The 26620-nt window shown below is 35.5% G+C and overlaps 1 protein-coding gene across 3 annotated transcripts in view; it reads left to right on the top strand.

Annotated features, from left to right (window-relative positions):
* Positions 1-26620, top strand: part of PIK3C2A (phosphatidylinositol-4-phosphate 3-kinase catalytic subunit type 2 alpha) — a 91397-nt gene that overhangs the window by 32321 nt on the left and 32456 nt on the right. For all 3 annotated transcript variants that reach the window (XM_014847863.3, XM_044752083.2, XM_070491236.1), the window contains exons 3-13: positions 4763-4866; positions 9389-9546; positions 11504-11624; positions 12364-12475; positions 13677-13756; positions 13889-13952; positions 20177-20320; positions 21840-21888; positions 21969-22179; positions 23950-24072; positions 25687-25854. In XM_014847863.3, the coding sequence (XP_014703349.1) occupies positions 4763-4866; positions 9389-9546; positions 11504-11624; positions 12364-12475; positions 13677-13756; positions 13889-13952; positions 20177-20320; positions 21840-21888; positions 21969-22179; positions 23950-24072; positions 25687-25854 (1334 nt within the window). The remainder of the gene's footprint in view (positions 1-4762; positions 4867-9388; positions 9547-11503; positions 11625-12363; positions 12476-13676; positions 13757-13888; positions 13953-20176; positions 20321-21839; positions 21889-21968; positions 22180-23949; positions 24073-25686; positions 25855-26620) is intronic.

The following is a 26620-nucleotide window of genomic DNA, read 5'->3' as shown; positions in this document are numbered from 1 at the left end:
TGAGTGGAGTTTGAGGGAGGGATTGGGGGCAAGAGTTAAGGCAATAGGTGTAAAATTTAAAAGAATTTTTTTTTTTGTTCCAGACAGAGTGAAGAAAAACGAAAAATGCTAATGTTAATGTATGAGATGAAATCATTGGCAGCCCAGCTGTTTTTTCACTTGTGGACAGAACATTTGAGTTAACTTTCCAGATTCTATTATTACCTTAATATATGACTAGAGAATTAGTTATTATAATCCATTTCTTTCACTGTCAACTGGAACTTATAAGCTGCTTGATAGGAAGGACCTAATTTATGAAAGGCACTATAAAAAATACAACTCTTTTTGTTAAAGATCTAGAAATGCCACTAAGGAGGTTCAAAATCTATTAAGTAAAACATGAAAAACAGTTAAAGAAGGAAAGATGATTATTGGGTCAAGCAAAAATACAGATTTTCTATAGGATTATTCCTGCAAAGGTCCCAGTGTTGTTTTTCTCCATGTGTTTTAAAGGTTTTTTTAGGAGATGTTTGAGAGGTAGAATGGCATAATGATTAAGCATGTGATTCTGAAGCTACGCTGCCTGAATTGAAATCCTAGCTCTGATTATATTAGCTGTGTAACCTTGTGTGAGTTAATTAACTTCTTTGTGCCTTATTTTTTAATGTGTAGAATGGGGATAATAATATAGTACCCACCTACTAGAGTTTTGTGAGAAATAAATAATATATACATACAGACCTATAAATTTCCTATAGCAACGCTGACATGTAATAAATGCTCAGTAATTGCTAGATATTTTTTTTATTGTGGTAAAATACACATAACAAAATTTACCGTCCTAGGGGCTGGCCCCATGGCTGAGTAGTTAAGTGCGTGCACCCCTCTTTGCTGGCCTAGGGTTTCACTGGTTCAGATACTGGGCTCAGACATGGCACCGCTCATCAGGTCATGTAGAGATGGCGTCCCGTATAGCACAACCAGAGGCACTCACAGCTAGAATATACCACTAGGTACCAGGGGGCTTTGGGGAGGGCAAAAAAAAAGATTGACAACAGATGTTAGCACAGGTGCCAATCTTAAAAAAAACAAAAAAAACCCACCATACTAAACATTTTTTAAGTGTACAGTTCAGTGGTATTAAATACATTCACATTGTTGTATAACAGTTACCACCATCCATTTCCATAACTCTTTTCGTCTTGTAAAGCTGAAACTCTGAACCCATTAAACAGTAACTCCCCATTCTCCTCTCTCTTCCCCTCAGCCCCTGGCAACCACCATTATACATTCTGTCTTTATGATTTTGAATACTCTTAAGTACCTCATATAAATGGAATCATATGGCATTTGTGTTTTTGGGACTGGCTTATTTCACTTGGCATAATGTCTTGAAGGTTCATGCATGTTGTAGCATATTACAGAATTTCCTTCCTTTTTTAAGGCTGAGTAATATTCCACAGTATTTATATACCTCATTTTGCTTGCTTATCCATTCACCTGTTGATGGACAGTTGGGTTGCTTCCACAAGTTAGGTATTGTGAGTAATGCTGTTATGAACATGGGTGTACAAATATCTCTTTGAGACCTGCTTTCAGTTCTTTTGGGTATATCCCCAGAAGCAAAATTACTGAATATGGTAATTCTATTTTTAATTGTTTGAGGAACCACTATACTGTTTCCCACTGTGGCTGTACCATTTTACATTACTACCAACAGTGCACAAAGGTTCCAGTGTCTCCACATCCTTGCCAACATTTGTTGTTGTTTTTTAATAGTAACCATCCTAATGGGTGTGAAGTGGTACTCACTGTAGTTTAGATCTTATTTTTAATAATACTAACAATTAGAAAAAGCTTATTTTATAGAATCAAATGTTGAAAATTGTTGCCATTCTGTTTAGGAGATTATTGAAGGAGCTATATAGTGCCTTATATTCTTTCAGTGTTTTATGATTGCCATGGGAAATTCATTGGTCATATGGAAGTGAATTTTAACTTGTTTTTAGTGGGAGCAAAGCATTCAACAAATTGAACCAGTGGTTGAGTGCTTTCTGAACTGGAAGTAAGATTCTACAGAAATATAAAATTCAATAAAATTTGGTTCTTCAAGGAGCTTTCACATTAGGACAAATATAAAACGGTGTAAGATACGGTGTTTGGTTCAGACTGAGTACTTAGAAGTGCTAGAAGGCGAGAATTGCTTCAGACTGAATAATGATAACAGGCCTTGTAGATGAAGTGGTATTCCATTGGGCCTTAAAAAATTAATAGGTCTTTGACTTATGACGGCAGGTTAAGATGAAGGCATTGAAGACAAACTGAAAGGTTTAGAGGCAAGATAGCTCAATTTGTATTTTATAGGAACAGGATATGATTCAACCTAACTGGAATGTTTGGGAAGTTCTGGGAAATATGATTGGATTAGACTGTAACAGACTTGGAGTATCAGGCCAGAGCATTTGTTAGAAATATTGTTACTAAACACAAACATAGGAGGGCCCGTAACTGGAATGCCAGGCTTGTGGCAGGGAAAGAGGCAGCTAGACAAGGAGAGAGGAGTTAAAACTCACATCTACCTCCTTGAAGGGAAAAAGGTAGGGATTTTTATCTGGGGTTTTAGGTGGGGGACGGGGAGCATGTGGCCTTGGGAACTGAAGTTCTAAGAATCCTCTGCACAGGTGCAGCTGTTTTTCATATTTCTTCATAGGTCACATGTGCAGATTGGGGGGGGGTTCTATGTGGTGCATGTGGTGGATGTTTAGTTTGTGACATGTAAAGTTTACAGTTTGTCATTTTAGCTTCTTAGTGCTCCTGAGTGATGCTTGTGGGGCGGGGGCTGTCAGCAAGCTACTCTGTCTTCTCACTGGTCCTCCTGCCCTTGGCCAAAGCAAGCTCAGAAACTTTGGTTACTTTGTTTCCCACATTAACCTTGTTAGGTACAGGCAGGGTTTCACCCTAATCTCATTGTTAGGGTCTTACGCTCTATTTGCTACAATGCTTGTTTCTATAACACAAATTAATTATGTAATTGGTAAATATGAGATTCATATGAGTATAATGGGGAAGTAGCATTACTTCAGACATAATCTTTTCCAGCATATTAACTTTTTAAAGCAATCAAGAACAATCTTTCTCACAATTAAAGAGAAAGCCTTAGTAATATAAGAAAATACTGAGCCAACCTTGGCCTAGTCGTTAAAGTTTGGCGCACTTTGCTTTGGCAGCCTGGGTTCAGTTCCCGGGTGTGGAACCACACCATTCGACTGTGGCTCACATAGAAGAACTAAAAGGACAACTATGTACTCGGGCTTTGGGGAGGGGGAAAAAAAAGAGAGGAAGATTGGCAACAGATGTTAGTTAGCTCAGGGCAAATCTTTCTAAGGAAAAAAAAATATTAAGGAAAACACTGGAAATCCTGCGGAAGTATTCTCTGTTAGTGAAAATTGTGGTTGGATGAGTGTCTTCAAGAACGGTTCCACATTCCAATGTTAAGCTCTCTGCTGAAGGAGTGCAGACAAAGAAGCTGTGAAGACATTTCCATTTGCATTAAGAACTTTGTTTGTTGGGTGAAGAAGTCTGCAACCAGGATTATATTTTTCACTTCTTTGAAATTGGTCTTGACTAAAAGCAAATGCTCTCAGGAATCCATATCACAAATGAGGAAGCAGGAACTCTGTTTAAGCCTTCAAAGGATCGAAGACCATATTGTTAGGTGCCACTTCAAGTGGAGGTTTAACTGTGCTAGTACTTTTATAAGGATTTATTTTTGTTTTAGTGAGGGCTTTGATTACAAAGTTACACTGATTTTGAGTAGTCTGCCATAACCCTTTTTCCTATGAGCTCTTTTATTTTTAGTTGCGATTTTTTAGAACTCAATGCTTGTTGGTTTTTTTCCTCCCAAATGTGCATATCACATTCTAGCAGAAATGGCCCTGCCACATTTTAAAAGAAGCAATTTCAGAAAGGAATTGTTGCTCTTAATTTTCAGTTTAATTTTCTGACAAAATCCTCTTGTGTGCCATGGTCAATGAAATCCATTACAACTCTTGAAATTTATACACTCTTCTCATTCACTTAGTTTTGAATTGAGAATGTGCCAATTTTAATTTTTAAGGGGAATTTACAGTTGAAATTTGTGCCAAATCAAGTATTTTTATGTAGTAAGCCAGAATACCTCTAAATGGACTCTGCTGTTTGGCTATGCTTGGGTGGTGAATTCCTCTCCATAAATAAGACATAAACTTAACTTTGAAGGACTGTCAGGATTTTTGTGTAAGTTTATTAACATAGAAAATGCCTGCTAACTCCTAAAACTCATTTTCTTACATAAAGACCCAACTGCTTTCTTGAAATTTGAGGACTAAGTTCAATATGTAAAGTTCCTGGTTTATTAGAGGAGTCCCAAATGGGCGTGATCTCTTCATTTTCTTAAAACAGGGGGTAGTCCTTTAATTTCATTCAGCTGCTAACTTTCTAAAGCATTCTTTTAAGGAAGATTTTGAATGGAAATGTCTTTAACATTCCATTCTTACTGACCAATACAAGGTACAGCATATTTCTACTTTTGAGCAAGTAAAACCAATGAACTTTAAAATAGGCTTAGTTGGCATTACTTTTACAAAGATGGAAATCCATAATGTAAAACTTTGTTACTGATGCGATTTTTTTACCTCCATGTCTTCGTATATATTTTCGTCAAAATGTGTTTGCACTATGCTGTTATTTAGCATTTTGAGGATCTTTTACTTTTAAAATAAAAATACTTTTTTGATTACAGAAAGACTCAAATGGGACCAGTAGTTTGCCAACAGGAAGTTCTCTTCTACAAGAAATTGAAGTACAGAACGAGGAAGTGGCAGCTTTTTGTCAATCCATTACAACGTAAGGAATTTTTCTTTATAAATTAAAGATTATTTTTTATTAAATATTTGTTTAAAAAATTTAACTTGAAAACCAACTTAGTGCTAATAATTCTAAAATTTTTTAAATTTTAAATATTTTCTCCCAGTGGCTAATATTTCAAGACAGTTAATTGGCACATTAACACAAACTACTGTTGAACCTGTATCCTTACCTATTAGGTTTCTGAGTATTTAGAAGAAAAAACTGAGGTCTGACACTAGACTTCTGATGCTCTATTAACCAGTGAAAATATAGCTTAAACATACTATGTAAGTTTTTATGCTTAGAAAATGCCTATTTTTGTTTTCGGGAGACTTAATTTTGCCATAAACATTGTAGTGTTCTAAATACTGCCCTACTTATGTTAGAGATGATATTAAACAGGCAAGATTAGAGGAGCAGATATATTTTCTGTAGCTTAGAAAAATGCATTTCTAAATTGTTCTTTTAATCTTAAGTGTGTCTAATCTTTATAGATGAGGAAACTAAGAGAGGTTACCTACCAAAGTTTACTCAACTAGTCAGTAACTGAGCCAGGTCTTTGCCTCTGGTTCAGTGTGTTTTCTTTCCGTTATATCACTGTACTAGTTGGGACTTCTGTTACGAATGCTAGAAACCCATTTTAAACTAGCTCAAATCAAGAAAGGTTATGTATTGGTTCTCAAACTTATATAGCAGAGAGAGGGAGGAGGGGGCAGAGCTCAGTGACAGCAAGATCCAGGAATTCACACCCTCATTGATCCTTCCTCCCTTTGTACTCTCCTTTCCCACTCCCTATCCTTTCTTGCTCCCTCTTCTCCCCTGCCCCTTCCTTCCTGCATGTTGGCTTCATTTTCTTCTGCAGATGGGGTTTTGAAAGCAGGGAATGCAGCCACTGATAGCTTAGACTTCGTATTCTAATGATTTTTTGCTAGCAGAGAGGAAAGGGAGTCCTCTCAACCAGCACCAGATAGAAAAATCTCACGGAAGGAAAGAGTGGAACAACAAACATTGTGGCCAAGGGGATGAGATCTATTATCAAAAGAAGGGAAAGAAGATCACCACTGGGGGATTTATTTTGAATCCAGTACTTTCCCCAGTGTAGTCTGCTTTAAGCAAACAGAGTTTGGCGTTCCCAGATCATTTTTGAGTATATACATCATTTTAATGTTAAGGGACTTATTAATACCTAACTAGATGTTCTAGACTATTGGTAATATTTCATTAAAACTCGGTCTTCCTTTATGTTATCTTTTAACTAGCATTTCTTTTCTTCAGAATACCTTAGGGGGAAAAAAGAAGAAAAATATCAGTAGAGCCACTTTTTCTTCCCTGCAAAGGTTGCTCCTAACTGGGTTTCTAAACTCATATTTTTTGGTAGGCATTTAAAATAGAAGAGACATTGAGGTGACTGACTATGCAAAATGCATGTGTTAGGTATTACCTATGCCTTTATGTCATTATACCATTGTGTTTGTGTGGTTAACAATTTGGAAATAATCTTTTACCTTTGTGGTTTGGAAATAATCTATGTGTTCATCTAGTTCCTTTAATTTTCTCCCCAGACAAGCTGTGTATGCTTTCTCTTAGACTGTGTTGAGTGACTATTGTTTTTAAGCTTACAAGTTGAGAAATTAGGCGCTCTGTGATCTACTTTTTCCCCATTTGAATCTTAGAGTTATTTACACAAACTTTGCCACTAAGCTAAAATGATTATTTACACGCACACGCATGCATACACACACACACACACACAGACACACACACACACACACACACACACACACAGAATGGCTTATGTGATATGAAACCCTAGGTGAACTGAAGAGAAAATGAGGTTCTTTTGTAATTTTATTTCCTTTAGTAGAGTATGCTTGCAGCAAATATTTCAGAGCAGTACAAAGTAGAGGTGGTTTTGAAGCCATGTTCTTGGAACTTCTCTTGTTCTCCTGTGACCTTGGAGATTGGGCCAGGAGATGTCCCTTGAGGAAATTAATCATTCTTTCTATTTTTTCCGGTATGCTCATTTCTGCAGTAGATTTTTAAAACAAATATTTATACTCTTAGAGAGCCAATTCTTTGCTTTTTGAAATCTCCTGAAATGATCCATTTAATCATTTTAATTCAGCTATGAAGTTAGTGTAAAACTATCAGGATGATGTTTCTTTACAGTTAAAGATGATTGTAGAACAGACTTAGAATTTAGTGTCAGTTCTATGCCTCATTTTTTTGCTTCTGTGAAATTAAGGAGTTGGACTCTTGATTTCAAGGGTCTTTTCAGTATAAAGTTCTGTAATATTTTGATTCAGGACATTTTGTTATTGCTGCATTTTTCTGGTTGTTATTTCTTGTTTTCTTTCCTTTCACATTCATCATAATTGACAAAGCTTTGCTGTATCTACTAGTTACAGGTCCAGAGAAAATTCTTAGAGGAATGTTAGATAGCAGTAGAAGTTTTTGCTGCTTCATTTGTGGTCTCCTACGATAAGATGAAAAACTACACTTGTCATTCTGAATAGCCTTCTATTTCTTTTCTTCATATATGGTTCAGATCTAATATTTATATTCTACAATAATGTCTGGACCCCAAGGAGTCCTTATATGTTTTCAAGGTCTTCACCTCTGCATTTAGTTAAAGAAAAAGAAAGGACTCATTTTAAGAAAAGGAAATGAAATGTTTCTTACCTCCAAATTCATTGAATGCAACTTTTATCACTGGAAGTTTTGTCTAATAAATTCTTATTTTCTGAGCTATCATCAGGAATTTCTGATTTTCCTTTTATCATCCTTAAGGATTTCTGAAAATTGAAGGCTTGCTTGGATGTAGATAAATTTCTCTACCATTTCATGTATTAATTACATGATTTGCTGTGAGCATCTTTCATACTTTAGAAAACAAGAGAATACCAAGTATGTGAGAAACAATAAGAATCTTAGGCTGAGTCCTGTGAAGATCTTGTTGTGTTGCAGAGGGTAAGCTTGGCAGCAATCAAATATCTGAAGATAATGTGGTCACATCTAAAAATACATTTCCAATACCAATTTAAGTTTATTACTTATGTTACCTTTTTTCAATTATGTTTCTTCTTTTTAGTATTGAATCCTTTGTGACACTTAAGATCACAATGCAGAAGCGAAGTTTATTTATTCACGCATTCGTTTATTTGACAAGATGCTTACAGCGCTTACTCTATACTAGACACTGTAAACTTAATTTGCATGATTCTGACAACAACCCTATGAAGTTAGTAGTAGTAGTAGTAGTAGTAGTAGCAGTATCTTCAGTTTAAAGAAGAGGAAACTGAAGCAACAGGGAGATTCAATAACGTGTCTAAGGCCACACAGCTAGTAAGAAGTAAAATCAGCATTGAAAGTCCGGTAGTTTGGCTCTAGAGCTTGTACACAAACAGTTAGACTTACTGCTTCTCAGACCCTTTCTTTCTGTCAACTCAAACTCTTTTATTCTGTTCCTATGACTTGATTATTTTAGTCTCTGCAGAAGCAAATAGATAGTATTTCTAGCATTCATTCCATTTATAGCTTTATGAGAAGCAGTTGGGAGGACTGGAACTTACCTTCTAACCTCCAGAAAAAAGTCAGTTAAAGGAAGCCCACAAGTTTAAAGAAGAAATCGAATCTATCTTTGTTTTATAACAGAAGTGCTGTCTGGAGATGAGCCATACACCATGCTCATGTATTTAAAGTTAAACTATGTTGCTCCCATGCATACCATGAATTACCTTCACAGGCAATTCTTGTAATTTCCTAAGTTTTAGAAATCACATTGAGGGAACACAGGCCTCATAGCACTATAAAAACCTATTGTGTATGATTTTTATCGTTGTCTAACACCCAAAACAATGTGTAGGAAAAAGGACCTTAGAAAAAAACATTTTAAAAAGACAACAAACTTTTTATATTCCAACAATTACAATTTAGGGCCGTATTGCCTATATTATCAGTGGTTCATTAAAAGTGTACCATTTTGTGTAATTATACTGTGTAGTAAAAGAGTCTGAAGTAGAAAACCTCATTTAATGCTATGTATCCAGTGTTTACTTGCTTACTGTTTTTTTTTCCTTCTTCTCCCCAAAGCCCCCCAGTACACAGTTGTATATTCTAGTTGTAGGTCCTTCCAGTTCTGCTATGTAGGACGCCGCCTCAGCATGGCTTGACAATTGCTGCTAGGTCCATGCCCAGGATCTGAACCACAAAACCCTGGACCGCCGGAGAAGAGCGTGCCAACTTAACCACTTGGCCATGGGTCCAGCCTCCTTGCTTTCTGTTGATAGTGTTGCCAAAGATATCCTGGCAGTACTTAATCTCTTTTCTTGGATTCCTTTTGTTTAAAAGGCAAATGCTGGTATTTGGAGTTTTGACAGGGGTCCATTCATTGCTGTTCTCATGAGCTACTCTAGAATTGGACAAAGACTCAGAATAGAATGGCTGTAAGCATGGAAAGCCTTGTTCAGGGCCCTCAAATGGAGCTTTTTAAAAAGAATTTCTTCTTTCTTGTGAACAGATTGAAGATCAATTTTCCATATACGAATCACTACACAAATCCAGGCTATTTGTTAAGTCCAGTTACAGTGCAAAGAAACATATGTGGAGAAAATGCTAGCGTGAAGATCTCTATCGAAATTGAAGGATTTCAACTACCGGTTACTTTTACATGCGATGGTAGGTTTGTAGTTCTCCAACCATCTTGTTTTGCTCTGATTAAGGAGAAAAGATTTAAAATGTTAATATTATCATTCTTTTAATAAACTGACTCTGTTATCATTAGGTATCCTTTTTAAAAAGATTATTTTGTGTGTGGTAAAATGCTTAACTTTCATTAGTTATCCTTTTCAAAAAATTGGCATTCATATGGATAGTTTTCTGATTAGGACTAGAGGGAAAACAGTTTACCTTTATAATAACATATTTCTCTGAAGAATGCTGAGTAACTTTGGTTAATGAGTGGCTCTTGGCCAAGGCCCCAAAGCATTAGATAGAAAGGCTACTTATAGTCCAAGTCTTTATTTTCTTTCTTAATTTTATGGCAAGAAGAATGCTTGTTTATAAAGAGCTGTCAGTGAAATTGAAATCCCGGTTGTCTTGCTAAGCTCCTCGAAGGAGAAGATAATTCTCCTTTGGTTCTAACTCTCCTTTCCAAACTTGATGTGGATATCCTTTCTAGAGCTGTAGCCCCAAAGTCTGTAGGAAATTTTTTGTTATAGTTTTAAAAACTACTTTTATTTTCTTTTGTATTTTATTGTTTTTCACAGTGTATATTATTTTAATGAGATTCCAATAGTAGAGTGAGATCCTATATTTTAACAGTACTTTGGCCTAAAAATTATGCCTTTCTTTCTTTTAATGGTTCTGACTAGGAATCTGTCCAATATTTGGATACTTTCTTTGTAGCTTTGTACTTTTCTAGGCCCTTTGAAAAAATATAAATCTGAAACAAAAATGTTAGCCAACTATAACAATCATTTTCTTTTTGTTTCTAAGGTAAGTTATTCTTTTTAAATATACCTTAAATTTTGGTTTGGGGAACTGTTTAAATCTAAGTACACAGTAAGAATTAATGCTAAAATTGAAGAAAATAAAAAAGGCCCCTTGATTAAAATAAATATGAGTAAGCATTGACATTGATAGCAAATGTTTTAATTTGTGTCAAATTTCGAGTTGATTTATCAAGATCTGATTAATTTTTTAAAAAATGTTTCAAATGCCTGTCATTTAGTTTTTTATAAATGTGCACATTTATAATGTACATCTCTGTTAACAAATGTAACCATATTATGGTAGAAGTAGTTTGTGGGTTCAAATGACAAATGTTACCATACATTTGACTATTCAGAAATGTAGCCATTGTATTAGATAGAGGTTTTATGGCCCTTTTCTACTAAACTGCTAATTTTCATGAAGTTTGAATGTAATCACTGTGTTCTAAATTGAACATAGGAGCTCTAAGTATAGAAATAGGTTAATTTAAAAGGTTGCTTTATTTTTTAATGTGTTGTAATCTTAGTATCCAGCTATTGCCAAGAATAATGATTGAACAATACTTCCTGCTTGCTAGATTTTTATTCTTTGTTGGAAAATTTATCAGGCAAAGGTCAAACAATTAAAATAGTGATTCTTTTTCCTTATGATTTGGTGTAAATCATTGTTTGCTAGATCCTGCTAAATGTCATCCTTTTTGGAGGAATCTATGATAAGAAGGTGGATTTCTTAGCTTAGATCTGCCCTACTACAGTAACCACTAGCCACATGTGACTATTGGGCACTTGAAATGTGGCTAATATAGATTGAGATGTGCTATAAGTGTAAAATACACACTTGATTTCAAAAACGTAGTTTGAAAAGAGAATGTAAAATGTCTCATTAGTAATTTTTAAATACTGTTTATATGTTGAAATGATATTTGGATATATTAGGTTAAATGAAACATATTATTAGAATTAGCTCTACCTGTTTCTTTTTACTTTTTTCAATGTGGCTACTAGAGAATTTTAAATTATGTCTGTGACTTGCATTGTATTTCCGTTGTATACTGATCTTAGATTATCAGAAATACAACCTGAATAAGTGTGTACCTAGAGTTAAATGAGGAAGATGAAAATGATGACTAACTCTTTTACAGTGAGTTCTACTGTAGAAATCGTTATAATGCAAGCCCTTTGCTGGGTACATGATGATTTGAATCAAGTAGATGTTGGCAGCTATGTTCTGAAAGTTTGTGGTCAAGAGGAAGTGCTGCAGAAGTAAGTTTATATTCATTTAACTACTGAGCAACATTTTTGGAAATTTCATTTTTAAAGGCTTAAATTAGAAAAATTTCAAGTTACATTTGTAATCAAAAACTACATTGGGTCCTACTGAATTGATTCATTGGATCAGTAAAGTTGTATTGAGATATAGTTTATCTAAGACATCATGTCTAGGACAGTGGAGGGATTTCAGAGATAATTAAAATGTGGTATTGCCCTTCAGAAGCTTATAGTCTTAGATGGGAAGAATGTGGGCAATTGGTTGATAAGTGAATTTAATGGATTTTTTTCTTTCTGCAAAGCATCAATAGACACATCATTATAAACTGCATTTTCCTTTTGTAGCATGCACTATTACTTTATACACAGTGGTCAACTCTGATTTCCGTTTAGTTGCCTGAAATAATCATTATACGAATCTTTTTCTGAACCAGGTAATTATTGTATCTAGCGTTTAGTCTAGTTATTTTACAGATTTCATTCTCTTGGGCTACTAGAAATGACCTGTCCCTATTTTTCTTATTCCCTCCTTCATCTTCATCTTCTTTCTTCTTTGCTTTGACTCTTCTCATGTAGAATAAGTGCTCACACTTAATTAAGAAACTATCTCTGCATTTTACTGTTCTCTTCAATTTCTGATGCAGATAGAATGTATATTTTACTTTTATATTCACCTCTATAATTTCTAGTTTGAAGAGAATAATATTGATGAATAATTAATATATTTTAACAGTAATCATTGCCTTGGAAGTCATGAGCATATTCAAAATTGTCGAAAATGGGACACAGAGATTAAACTACAGCTTTTGACCTTCAGCTCAATGTGCCAAAATCTGGCTCGAACAGTAAGTGTGTACCTTATAACTGATTCACTTTTGGTCATTTGGTTGAATATGAATAATTCTGCTAATTAGCCAGTTTGCAATTTCTACATTCTCCAAGATTTCTGGGATGGACTGGGAATGATAAACTCTTTAACCTCAACCGGAGTCTTTTCAGCAGATGGAATATTTTCAATTGTGGAGATTTAGGTAGCATACTACTCAGAGCTGGAGGCATTTGAAAATCAAAGTGGAGGAATTAAAAGTTTGATTTGTAATAGTTTTACACAAGAATGAAAACATCGTGGTCAATCAAGGAGAAATGAAGAAGAAGGAAAGATTTTGAATACTAAATACAGTTTGGGGGAAAGAAAGATCCACATTCACCTTTGCACCAAACTGAGAAAAATACATTATTTTTCACCAAATGAAAACTAATTCTCTGTTTTAAAAGTACAGTACTTTCTTTTGAGGTTAAAACAAAATAGAATGCAGGAAATTACGCCTTTTTTTATTACTGTGTATAAACACTAGATGAATTTTAATCTCTAAAAATTATCCTTCATTTAATAGAATTTTGGAAGGAAAAATATCATTTTTACTTTCTCTTAACTTTTTCTTCTTAGGTTTTGCTCCTATGTTAGGTAGAATTTATTTGAGTCGGGTAGAAGCTATTTCACAGAATTCAGTACATTTTAGGAGTCAGTGACTTCTCTTTTCAGTTTCTTAAGGAATGATGTTCTTGAGTGTATTTGCATATGGTAGAAGAGACCAGTACCTCATTTACTGGAGTAACGTAGGGGTAAACTTGATTATCATTAGAAAAAATGATGCAGAAATTGAGATGATTTCCTCTTCATCTGGTCCCTACCCCACCTTTGTTTGGCTGTCAGCCATCTTTAAAAGTGTTTTTAGCTCTCTATTCTCTGTATATAGAATGGGAGTGATCTTTCCTTTGGTAGCTATTTATATATATCAGAGGCTAGGCTTAAAAGCATGTATGGTTTTTCATTTAAAAAACATTTTTTTCAGAATATTGATGTACTTTTTTTTCTGAGTCAATTATAAGTAATATTTAATTGTGACAATATTTTAGCTTCAGTTCTAAAAAATCACTTTAGTTTCAATTATTTGTCATACACTTATCCATATTTAATTTGGCAAGAGAAGACCAAAGAATGGCTTTGATTTTTTGGTAAACATTTGTGTGTATATGTTTGTTTAGGCAGAAGACGATGAAACACCTGTGGATTTAAACAAATATCTGCATCAAATAGAAAAACCTTATAAAGAAGTCATGACAAGGTGTGGCATCTAAATCATTAATTGCAGGTTTTCAAACTTTGCTTTTGGATGTGAATACATTTATTTTGGTGAATAAAACAATCATTTTTGCATACAGTATCCTTCAGCCACAATAACTGTTCTTTATTTCAGACACCCTGTTGAAGAACTTTTAGATTCCTATCACAACCAAGTAGAACTGGCTCTTCAAATTGAAGTAAGTCTTAATTCGTATTTTGGCATGATGCCTTAAAAATTTTTGTCTCTGGTCTCTTAAATACTAATGTTGGCATTGGATTAATTATTTTAGAAGGACTATTTAAACTATATTCTTGATGTTTGATGACTTGTTTTATTATAATAAGAACCAACTTACTAGTAAAAATGTTTAATACGTAACGCTTGAGTCAACATGTTTACTCTCGCTTCAATTCAGCTTTATTACTAAGAGGAACCTTTAGTTCAATTCAGAAAGCCTTTGTTGAATGCTTACTGTATGCTAGCTGCTGGAGTTATGAAAGTGAATGACCTAATCCATACCTACCAGGAAGTTAAAACTAGTGATTGGGGATTTAAACACAATTTCAGTATAGTATAGTAAATCTACTATAGAGGTATGCGTTGGAGTTCTTTGGGAGATCAAAGAAGGGAACTTCTCCCAACTTGAGGGTTCAAGGAAGGTGTGATTACAGTAGGAGTGGTGAGAAGGGGTTGAATTCTGTCATATGCTTTGAAGTTAATGCTAGGAGGATTTACCAATAGATTGGTTGTGAAGCATGAGAGAGAGAGAGGAGTTAAGCATAACTCCAAGATTTTCTACCTGAGGAAATCTGGAGTTGCCTTTTAGTGAGATATGGAAAACTCTGAGAGGAGGAGGTTTGTGGGGATGATATGCAACTCAGTTTTGGACATTCTGTTTGAAATGACTGTTATTCATCCAAATAACGATGTTGAGTAGGCAGTTGGATGTGAATCTGGAATTTAATGAGGAGATCAAAGCTGGAGATAATAAACTTGGGAATCATCAGAGTATAAATGGTATTTTGCAGCCATGAGACTGGATGAGATCACTAAGAAAATCATCGCAGGTAGACAAAAAAAGAGTTCCAAGACTGAGTCCTGGGAATATCTCCCATCTTAAAACAAAAGGTCCACATTCTCCTGCAGCAACCACTCCACTTCTCTATTCTCCTTGCAGCAAAACTCCTGAAAGTTAATCTGTTTTTACTGCTTCCGCTTCTTCTCTTCCTGTTCTCTTATGCATCTACTCCATTCAGGCTTTCATTCTCAGCACTTCCCTGAAACTGCACTTATTAAGATCAGCAGGGACTTCCATGATCATGATTCCAGTAATAAGCTCTTAGTCTTTATTTCTCTCAACTTTCCTATAGTGTTTGATACACTTGATCGTTTCTTCTTGAAACACTCACGTGACCTCTGGGATATCACATTCTTGGTTCTCCTCCTTCTGTTGTCTGCTCTATTCTCACCCTCACTTATGGCTTCCTCCTTGTGATCTCCTTATCTTCCTGACCTTTAAGCATTAGAATGCCCCAGGGCTCAGTTGTAGGACCTCTTCTCCCTATATATTCACATACTAGGTGATCTCACTTAATCTCATATTTTTAAGTACTCTGCATATGCTGATGACTCTGAAATTTATATCTCTAGCCTTAACCTCTTTTCTCAACTCCAGATTCAAATATCTATTACTTGACATTTTTATATGACTATCTAATTAACTAACACCTCAAGTTTAAGATATACAAAACTGAATTTTTTATACTACCTTCATTTCTATTCATCAGTCTTTCCCTTCTTCATAATTGGCAACTCTGTCCTTCCATTTCCTCAGGCCAAAACCTTGGAGTCATATTTGATTTCTCAGGAAAAAGATCTTTCACATCCCATATTCAGTTCTAATTCGTGTCAGCCTCTACCTTGAAAATACATTCAGAATGTGACCATTTTTCATTACTACCAAAGCTACAGTCCTAGTCAATTACAGTAGTCCCAATAGTTCTTTCCTGATCTCCCAGCTTTTACCCCTGTCCTTCTACAGTCTATCTTCCACAGGCAAGCAAAATAATCTTTTAAAAATAAGTCACCAGGGGCTGGTGCCATGGCTGAATGGTTAGGTTCACGCGCTGCACTTCGGCGGCCCAGGGTTTTCGCGGGTTTGAGTCCTGGGCGCTGACATGGCACCGCTCATCAAGCCATGCTGAGGTGGCATCCCACATGCTACAACTGGAGGGACTCACAACTAAAAGTACACAACTATGTACTGGGGGGCTTTGGGAGAAGCAGGAAAAATAAAATCTTTTTAAAAAAAGTCACTAAATGCAATGTGGTATCCTGGATTGTATCCTGGAAGAGGAAAAGGACATTAGTGGAAAAACTGGTAAAATCTGAATAAAGTTTACAGTTTAGTTAGTAATAATGTACCTGTATTAATGTCTTAGTTTTGGCAAGTATAACCTAGTTATATAAGAGGTCACTTAACCCAGTTTCCTTTAATATTATTTGGGAACTCTCTGTGCTATTTTTACAACATTTCTGTACATCTAAAATTATTCCAAAATTAAAAGTTTACTTAAAAAAATGAAAATAAGCACAGAAAACAAATGTAAAATAAGAGAAAATCAAAGCCAAAAGATGCTTCTTTGAAAAGATTAATAAAATTTATAAGCCCTTAAAAAATGTTAAATCATGCTAAGTCTTTTGCTCACAATTCTGTTAATTATCTCAGTCAGTAAAATTCAAATCCCTAATTGTAGCTTCATGGCCCTGTATATTCTGACCCACTACCTCTCTGATCTGACTTCCTACCCACTTCTTCCTTTGTTCTGGTCAATCTGCAACTGGGACCCTTGTATTTGTTGTCCCCTCTGCTTTTAATGCCCTAACCAAGATATTTGCATGGTTTATCCTTTTAGTTCATTATCCTTTTAGGTCTGTGCTCAAATGTCTTTTCAGATAGCTCTTCACTGACCATTTATCTAAAATAGTGACTGTTTCATATTTGTTGTTGTTAGTGCGTTCGAGTTGATTCTGATGCCTAGCGACCCTGTGTACAGCAGAGTGGAACCCTGCTCGATCTTTTTGCACCATCCTCTCATCTTCTGGCACTGTATGAAACATATGCTCTGCTGCTATTCATAGGGTTTTCATGGCCAGTTTTTTCAAAATTGGATGGCTGGGTCCTTCTTCCTAGTCTATAATGGTCTGGAAGCTCTGCTGAAAGCTGTCCACCATAGGTGACCCTGCTGGTGTCTGAAATACTGGTGGCATAGCTTTTAGCATCACAGTAACATGTAGCCACCACAGTATGACAGCCGACGGACAGGTCATGAGGTTCCTTGACTAGAAAGTGAACTTGGGCTGTGGCAGTGAGAGCACTAAATCTTAACTACTAGACCACCGAGGCTGGCTCTATCATATTTACTCCCCATATTTTTTACAGCTTTATTGAGATATAATTTATATACCATAAGATTTACCTACTGCATGTGTACAGTTCAGTGATCCTTTTAGTAAATGCGTAGAGTTGTATTATTACCACCCCAATCCAGTTTTAGGATATTTTTATCACTCCCAAAAGTTTCCACGTGCTACTCTGCAGTCGTTCCCCATTCCCAGCCGCAAACAACTACTGATCTCGTTCCTGTCTCGATAGATGATAGATGATAGATGATAGATGTCTCGTTCCTGTCTTGCCTTTAATGGAGATTTCAAGTAAATGGACTCATACCCTAGGTAATCTTTTATATCTGATTTCTTTCAAATGCCATACTGTTTTTTAAGCTCTCTCCATGTTATAGTGTATAAGTAGTGTGTATCCATAATTTGTCTTCTATTTTATTGCTGAATACTTCCATTGTATGGATATTACATTTTGTTTATCCTGTCACCAAATAATGGACATTTTATTGTTTATGGTTTTTGGTTATTATGAATAACGCAGCTGTAAACATTCATGTATAAGTTTGTGTGGATGTATGTTTTAATTTCTTTTAGGTAGGTTTTAGGGGAGATAGGGAAGTTGTAGAAGTTTTGGTTCCTCTTGGCCTTAGTTTCCTAGAGATAAGATGTTAATTTATTTTACTAAAATGAACTTACGGTGATAGTAGGGGGTTTTGAGGCAAGGAATAATGGTTTGGCTTCATATTCTAAGGGGATGGGAAAGAGAGCTGACCAAGAGCAAGTAAAAGGAATGTTAAGTGGCATGCAGGTTCCTGCTGAAATTGGGGACTGTTGAATCTGTAGGGTTGTGAGATTTTCTTTAGAAATACTCAGCTGCCTGGTAGAAGAAGCAGAGAAGTCTGTGAACTCAAAGAACAGATTTGGCCAGAATAAGGGTATGAGGGCTAGAAGCAAAGGAGATTGTGGTGAGTATGATATTGTAGTTAAGATTCTGATAGGGTACAATTTTTAGGTTGAACATGCTGTGAATTTTTGTCATGGACATTTATGTAACTGAGAGCCTTATTATAAGATAATAGGGTAGGAAGTCAGATAAATATCCAGAGCAAAAATATGGCATGCAGTGGGAGGGATGACCATATGTCAGTGGCAAGGCAGATTAGTTAGTGAGGGCCAAGTCAGGAGACAGAAACTAGAGTAGTTATTTGAACAGAGAAATTTAAAGAATTATTAATTAGTAAAAGGTGGTTAATTACTGCAAAGGGTAAAAGAGGACTCTAATGCAGGAGTTGGCATATTATGTTTCACATGCCAAATCTGGCCTGTTGCCTCTTTTTGTAAATGATGTTTTATTGGAACACGGCCATGCTACTTGGTTTGTGTATTATCCATGTTTATTTTCATGCCCTAATAGCAGAGTTGAATTGTGTCAGAGACTGTATGGCCCGCAAAGCCTAAAACATTTACTATCTGGCCTTTAAAAAAAAGTTTGCCATCCTGCTCTAAGGGGTCTAGAAGTAACGGGTGCAAAAAAGCAGCTGTCAACTCTGGGTTGAGGAACAATGGATAGTGAAGGAACTTTGAGGATTTAGGATAGAGCCTCTCCCCCCAAACCTAGGCTGAAATTCAGCCTCTTTGAAGAGGGTCTAGGTATTACAGGAACACACAGTTTGCCTATGGCAAAGAAATGTGCCAGAGCTATCAGATTGGGAGAGCATGACCTGAGGATGCAACTGGAGCTTGTCTTTGGGACCACTGGGCTCCCATGCTGTATTACAAAATGGAGGACTGGAACCCTGATGAGAAGTGTCTGCATGCTGCTGTTTCCTCTGAATGTCCCTTCTGTGTCCTTTATTGACAAAACCTAACATTGTGCCAGCTGGCAAAGGAGAAATGTTTATAGCGTCAAGCTCCAGTATCACAAAGTAGAACAAAGAAGGGTGGATTTGGAACTGATAGACAGTAAATTGATAACTGGCACATAAAAAATGATAGAGAATAGTATAGAAGAATAGCATGAGCCTCAAAACTGGAATGGTTTTTGCATGAAGGTGGGGGAGTAAAAGTAAGCAGAAATATAAGTCAAGTAAGCAAAAATGGAAAGTAGAAAACAGCCTTCAGGCCCTGAAGACTGCAGAGTAATTGGGTGTTTGAGAAAATGAGGTGGTTTCGTGTAGGCGTGAAGGTGAAGGGAACATTCGGTTTATGGTAGCCAAGCCTCAAGGGTGGGAAAACTTAAATTTTTAAGGAATGGTATGGTACTGAGTTTCAGCCCACTCCAGCAGTACTTGGCATAGAAGTTTGGCATAAATGTTTGATGAATTAATTCATTATATAAGAATGTTTCTTAATGAGATATGTACTTTGATGATGGGGGAAGTGGAGGATTTTTAAATCATTCTCACCCGGTAAGTGATTTTGTAATATATTTGTACATGTATACTTTTGAATCATGGTAAAATCAACTGTGGCTGAAGAGTACAGAGGGATTGTCATCAAGGAAGTTTTTTCATCAGACAAAACTTAAAAAGTGTTGGTTGTATAGATGCAAATGATGCTGGAAAGTTGACTCACTTCTAGTAACTGTTTCCTAGTGTTATTAATATGTGACCAGCCTCTGAAGAATTTGTTTTTTGATACCATATTTTGCAAGAGAGAGAGAAGGGTTGATGTTTTTAATGTGGAAATTATTCCCAAATGAGAATAAAAAAGATAACTCCAATTTATTTAGAGTAGTTTCTTGATTTATTGCTTTGACTTCTGATTCTAATAGGAAATTAATGGCATTTGCATATGAATAATTGTGTCAGGCAAAGTGAAAATTAACCAGGCCTGCTTTTTCCTACTTCACAGTAAACTATCGTTAAGAAGGTATCTTGTTTTTTCTTTTTCATCACAAAAGAGTAAAGGATATCTGTTCTTAGGCACATCTAAAATTTCCAGTTTTCTGACTTCATCTCTGAAATTGATCCTTTAAATTCCACATACTTATGTTTATTTTACTTTTTATTTTTAAAGAACCAGCACCGAGCGGTAGATCAAGTAATTAAAGCTGTAAGAAAAATCTGTAGTGCTTTAGATGGTGTAGAAACTCTTGCCATTACAGAATCAGTAAAGAAGCTAAAGAGAGCAGTTAATCTTCCGAGGAGTAAGAGTGCTAACGTGAGTATTTTTTAGTAATTAGTGTTTTATTACATGCAAATATATACTCAAGTATCTATCACTTAAAGTGGGAGATTTTTGCTTCTGCTACACAAAATGTTATCATTTTAACTTTGACTTTAACTTTTGAGTTAATTTGGTCACTTACGTGGTAAGGTGGGGAATTCCTGAAAGGAGATGGGCTACCTTGGAAGAGCTTTGTGAGAGTTGACATTGAGTAGGTAGATGCCAAACTGTGAACCTTTTCTCTGTAGAAGAGGAACTCTGGCATAAATGAGTTGGTTGGGAGTTTTAAGAGAGATATTGAGCTTGAAGGGCCTGGATGATGATAGCTACCATTTCTCTTTCTGAATGGAAATGTCCATGATTGCCAATGGGGGAAGTTCTACTTTCGACTATACCTCCTCCCTGTTGAAAAGACCCAGAAGCCTCTGTAATAGTGACTTACACTGCCTCAGAAGCAACCAGATTGGAAGCCTTCTCTTGATATCATACTGTTGGCTTTAGTAGAAGCTCTCCCCATGATATTTCCATGGGGATTTATTTAACTCTGTTCATAAGGATGTTCATAGCTCTCATTGGAAGGATGAGAGAAGGTGGAGCACAAGAATTGATAAATTTAAAAGAAGGTAAAGTTATATTGATGGTATGCCCCTCCGGATATCTAGGAGATAGCTCAATCTATTCATTCTCGCGGAGAGCTTACCCATACAGTATACAGAAATTTGGGTCTCTTTTCTTTCTTTCTTTCTTATTATGTCCTTGTTTTTAGAAATTAGAAAATATATATGAAGTCACCTGGAAGTGATCATCTATCACGGTCCTAATGTTATCTGAGGCTTCTTATCCATTATATTCATTTGCTGGATAAAGGAGCTCAATTTCAAAAATTATAAGAACTTTTTTGAGACACTAACTGGTAATAGAGTTCTAGTTTCTTTAAGGATATTCTTATCATGCTAATATTAGAGCAACTAATGGAAAATAAAATACTGTATTAGTATATCACTTTTTGGTTTCCAATCTTAATTACTAAATTGGTTTAATGAGGCAAATTTTGTTGAGTTTCTATATTTTGCAGTAATTTTTTGCACTTTTTTTTTTTTTTTTGGAGGAAGATTAGCCCTAAGCTAATGTGCCACCCATCCTCCTCTTTTTGCTGAGGAAGACTGGCCCTGAGCTAACTTCCATGCCATCTTCCTCTACTTTATATATGGAACGCCTGCCATAGCGTGGCTCCATAAGCAGTGCATAGGTCCACACCCGGGATCGTAATCAGTGAACCTCAGGCTGCCGAAGAGGAACGTGCCAACTTAACTCCTGTGCCACCAGGCTGGCCCTGCACTTTCTTTTTGCATTCTTTTTTATGGTTTAATTAATTCTGCAGACACTTTTGGGAGATTTCCCCTACAAAGGGTGTCTTTGATATAGCATTTAATTAAATATATTGAAATTAAAGGTAAACATTTTATATTACATCATAGGCAGTTTTCTGACTAATTTGTATGTGTTTATGCAGATGACTTCACTATCTGGAAGAGAAGACACTAGCAAGAGTTCAACTAGGGGTATGTCTTTAAGTTCTTTAAATTTTAGCAATAATTGTTGCATTTTCAGAGAATTATATTAACAATTTCTTTAAATCTAGGCTCACTGAATTCTGAAAATCCTGTTCAAGTAAGCATGGACCAATTAACTGCAGCAATTTATGATCTTCTCAGACTCCATGCAAGTTCTGGTGGGAGTCCTGCAGACTGTACTCAAAGTAACAGGAACATCAAGGAAGCGTGGACCACAACAGAACAGCTCCAGTTTACAATTTTTGCTGCACATGGAATTTCGAGTAACTGGGTATCAAAGTAAGTAACTGTTTAAAAGAAAATACGTATAGCTTTACCTAGAAGCTATTCTAATCTTGTAAAATGTCAGCATCTACTGTTATCTTTGTGTTTAAATGGATGATACAAGAATCACTACATACTTTAGTGGTTTTCATAAAAATTAAAGAGATGTTTGAAGCTGTTCCAGTAAAAAATGTGACTCCCACGGCATACAAAAATGGCAGTTTAAACTTACAAGGACAAATACCAATTTAATAAATTAGTCACTTCATGACTGCTATTTTTTCTGCCTTTCCTTTAGAACCAGGATAATTTGAAACAAAATGTAATGGAACTAGACTTTGGCACATTTTTTTCTTCTTTAGTAGTTTACTGATTGCTAGGCTTTGAAGCCTGCAAGAGCGTATTTCTTCTATTGAATTTTTAATATGGGTTTTTCCTTTTTGATTTTTTGTCAATGCTATAAAGTTTACCAATTTCAACTTATTTGGAAATGATTACTGTAAACTGAAAAGTCTGAATTGAATATTTTTAATGAAATAGTTGGATAATAGCTTAATGTTGTAAAATAAGGTAAAGCCTAGTGAAGAGATACCAAACATAAATTCTTCTTAAATTGAGCTTTAGATTAAATAAATAAATAAATATAAAAAAAATATAATGACTTTAAAGTTGTATATTAATTCATTCAATAAGTATTTCATGAGCACCATCTGTGGGCAGTGTTCTTCATACTAGGGATTCAGCAGTAAACAAGGCAGCAAAAAAGTCTCTGCCCTCCTGGAACTTGCATTTTAATGGATACTACTGCTGTCTGAAGGTATTTCATTCTTTTAAATAGTTACAGGTATAATACCCTCCACATCCTCCATACACACATATACACACACAAACTTAGGGACACTAGTGAGGAGAACAAATACTCAGTAGAAGACAGTACAGAAAAGCACACTGGTAATTAAGATAAGAAGAAAGTTAATAAAATGCTGAAGTAAAGAGGGACAAATGGAATGAGACTGAGAAAAGCAATCAGATAGTTAGCAAGGGGTACTTTGTGAACCAGTGAGATTAGATTTGAAATATACTTAGAATGATTAATAGATTGTATACCTGGACAAAGTGGTTAACATGTAAGCCAAGCGATAAGTTAGAATACTAGTAGAATACAATTTTATTGAACCTAAGACTCCTTCCCTATAAGATTGAATGACTGTATCTAACCAGCTCTGTACTTGCGGCAATTAGGGGCTAAATCATTTTTATCTAATGAGGTAATACAACAGATCTGTCCCCGTGGATGGAAGCCTCCTAGTAGATTGGGAGGACTGGCTCAGTGCAAGTCAAGTCCATACACCATTAATATGCTTGATGGACTCTACTTCTGTGGCTTAACAAAGGAAAATGGCACCTGGGAAGATAATGTTTGTACTCTTTCTTCCTACAATTTACCTAGAAATGGATAATTATTCAGTATCATTCTACTAAAATCTAAAAACAGAGCACAAGATTGAAATCTATTCTCCAGCAGGTATTGTTATGGCCCCCTTAGAGTGGCACCTAGGGATATATGTTCCCTTCTTTACTCCCTTTGCTCTACCTATTTTCTGTTTGTGTAGAATTTGCAACAGTTAAATTTCAGGGTTTTTTCCAAAAATTGAAATGAATGGTGACCAGATTATTTCAGAAAGTAGTCACTTTTAGGAAAGAATGCCTAAGGATATGTATTTGTATTAGTTAACTAATCTGTATTATTAAATAAAAATCAAATTAAACTCTTTCTTTCCTCAGTTATGAAAAATACTATTTGATATGTTCCTTGTCTTATAATGGAAAGGACCTTTTTAAACCTATTCAATCAAAGAAGGTTGGCACTTATAAGAATTTCTTCTATCTTATTAAATGGGATGAACTGTAAGTGAAATTTCTGGCTTTTTATTCTTTCAGTATGCCCTGTTCTTTACTTTTTCCCATGTATACATCCTAGCTTAATTTTTATTACATTTTCCATTAAAATTCATTAAATACTGACTGACATCTTGAGATCTCTTCTTGGTGTGATTCTATAGAACAGACTGAAATTCTCATTTAAAAGTCTGAAATAGTCTTTCAGATCTGCATATTGTTAAATGCAGAAATATTCCATTAATTGTTCCTAGACATTGTCAAGTTAAAAATATAAATTTACGTATGATTCTAGAAAGATGATGTTTCATAACAATGTTTAGTTTAGTATTTATTCTGTAACACTGTATATGTGAAGCCTAGTTTCTGGTTAACAGATTTTAAAAATTATCTTAAATCCATGTATAAGGTGATATTTTTCACTGTTTATATTTTTAAAATATTGTTTTTAAACTAAGGAAATGCTTTTATTATTTAGGTAGATAAGCAGTTGCAGAGCTCTTTACTTTTTTTTTTTTCTTTTTTTTAAAGATTGGCACCTGAGCTAACAGCTAACAACCGTGGCCAATCTTTTTTTTTTTCCTGCTTTACCTCCCCAAATCCCCCCTGGTACATAGTTGTATATCTTAGCTGCAGGCCCTTCTAGTTGTGGCATATGGGACGCCGCCTCAACGTGGCCTGAGGAGCGGTGCCATGTCTGCGCCCAGGATCCGAACCCTGGGCCGCCGCAGCGGAGCGCGTGAATTTAACCACTCTGCCATGTGGCCGGCCCTGCTTTTTACTTTTTATCCTGCATTTATTAAATGGATTCCTATCTTTTATTTTTTAAGTTATAAAAATAACACATCTGTGAAAGCAATCGAATAATACAAAAATGCATGTAGGGTAAAAAGTGTCACTTTGTTTTCAAAACTTACCATCTCCTGGCTCCTCAGAGTTACCACTGTTGACCTTATATGTCCTTTCAGACTTAAAAAAAAAAATAAAGAATTGGTAAACATGTATATCTGTTTGTGTATGTAATGTGCACGCATACATCCCAAATCAGAAATACTCATGGACATTCATCTAGTTTTTCATAAAGGAAATAAAGATGACCACTATTATTTAGCCTAGAAATTGACATTTTGCAAGTCTTTTTTTCTTATTATTTAAAAATTTTTTTTTCATTTATTTCTTTATTTTCGGATGTGCATCATAATGTATTTCAAATTCTGTGTAGATTACATCATGTTCACCACCCAAAAACTAATTATAGTCCATCTTCTCACATGTGAGCTTAATCACTCCTTTTGCCGTCCCTCCTTCCCCCGCCTATGGTAACCACCAATCCAATCTCCAATGCTGTGTGTTTGTTTGCTGTCGTTTCATTTTACAAGTCTTGAGTAAAGGCACTAACAAACTTTTGAAGAAAGAAATGTTACATATTTGAAGTTTTAATGAAATTTATTTTAAGATTTTTACAGTACATGTTAGTCAGCTTGCTACTTAAGTAAAGGTTACTCAGGATTAAAGATTATTTGATAAGTCAAATAAAATACCTAATTGTCAGTCTCATTAAAGGATTACAGTTCCTATTCAATCTAATTTGTTTTTTCTATTAATACGTTTTTCCCCCCATAGAATCATTTTTCCCATCCAGATATCACAATTGCCATTAGAATGTCTTCTTCACCTTACTCTTTTTGGAATTTTAAATCAGAGCAGTGGAAGTTCTCCTGATTCTAATAAGCAGAGAAAGGGGCCAGAAGCTTTGGGCAAAGTTTCTTTACCTCTTTTTGACTTTAAACGGTAAGTGTTACTGAGTCGTGATGGTGAGTTGCTATGGACACATCTGCAGCATGAGAATTGGCTAGAGGACAGGGTGGGGAACAGTGATGTAGATGAGACAATGAGCTGCCTCAATTTTTCCAGTATGATGACAGGAGGTCATTTCAGAGATGCAGACCAGAGGAAACCAAAGTTATTCTGCTATAGTTTGAACATATCTATATGGATATTCAGAGGATTGTTTGCCACTCACTGTTCCTGGAGTAAAGCAGCAGCCGGTTCACTCTTTAGGTGTCATTCATGCAAAGCACTATATTATTGACATCATACTCATGGTCTTACAAGTTCCCTTGATATTAATAAAACAACTCCATTTTTCCCCTTCTCATCACTTTCCCATCCATCTCCAGTTTCAGAGTCTGCAACCACACATTTCCTTTTCTTTACCTGACTGATCTACTCTTAACTGCTATGGGTCCCTGGCCTTTAATCTCCAAAGGTCCCACATATGTACAAAAACTTATTGATCCTTAGGGGTAAAAGAATTCTTTTTTTTCAGCTTTGTGTCTACTAATAGCCATTGGGATAGTGTAATCTATCTGGCCTTTCAGCTGACTATTTCAATTATGTTTTAAGTAATAGTATGTTCCATGAGACCATTAAGAGTCTTCCTAAATGAAAAAAAATCAATTGAATAAGTTTGAGATGTTTCATATAGAACGTGGTAACATTTTGGAGAGTGATAATACACATTAGCATGTTGAAGTATCTCTAAAGTTCTGCAGTC

Source organism: Equus asinus, chromosome 20 (assembly GCF_041296235.1).
Source record: "Equus asinus isolate D_3611 breed Donkey chromosome 20, EquAss-T2T_v2, whole genome shotgun sequence".
Lineage (NCBI taxonomy): Eukaryota > Metazoa > Chordata > Mammalia > Perissodactyla > Equidae > Equus > Equus asinus.
This window is presented reverse-complemented; position numbering and strand designations above follow the sequence as displayed.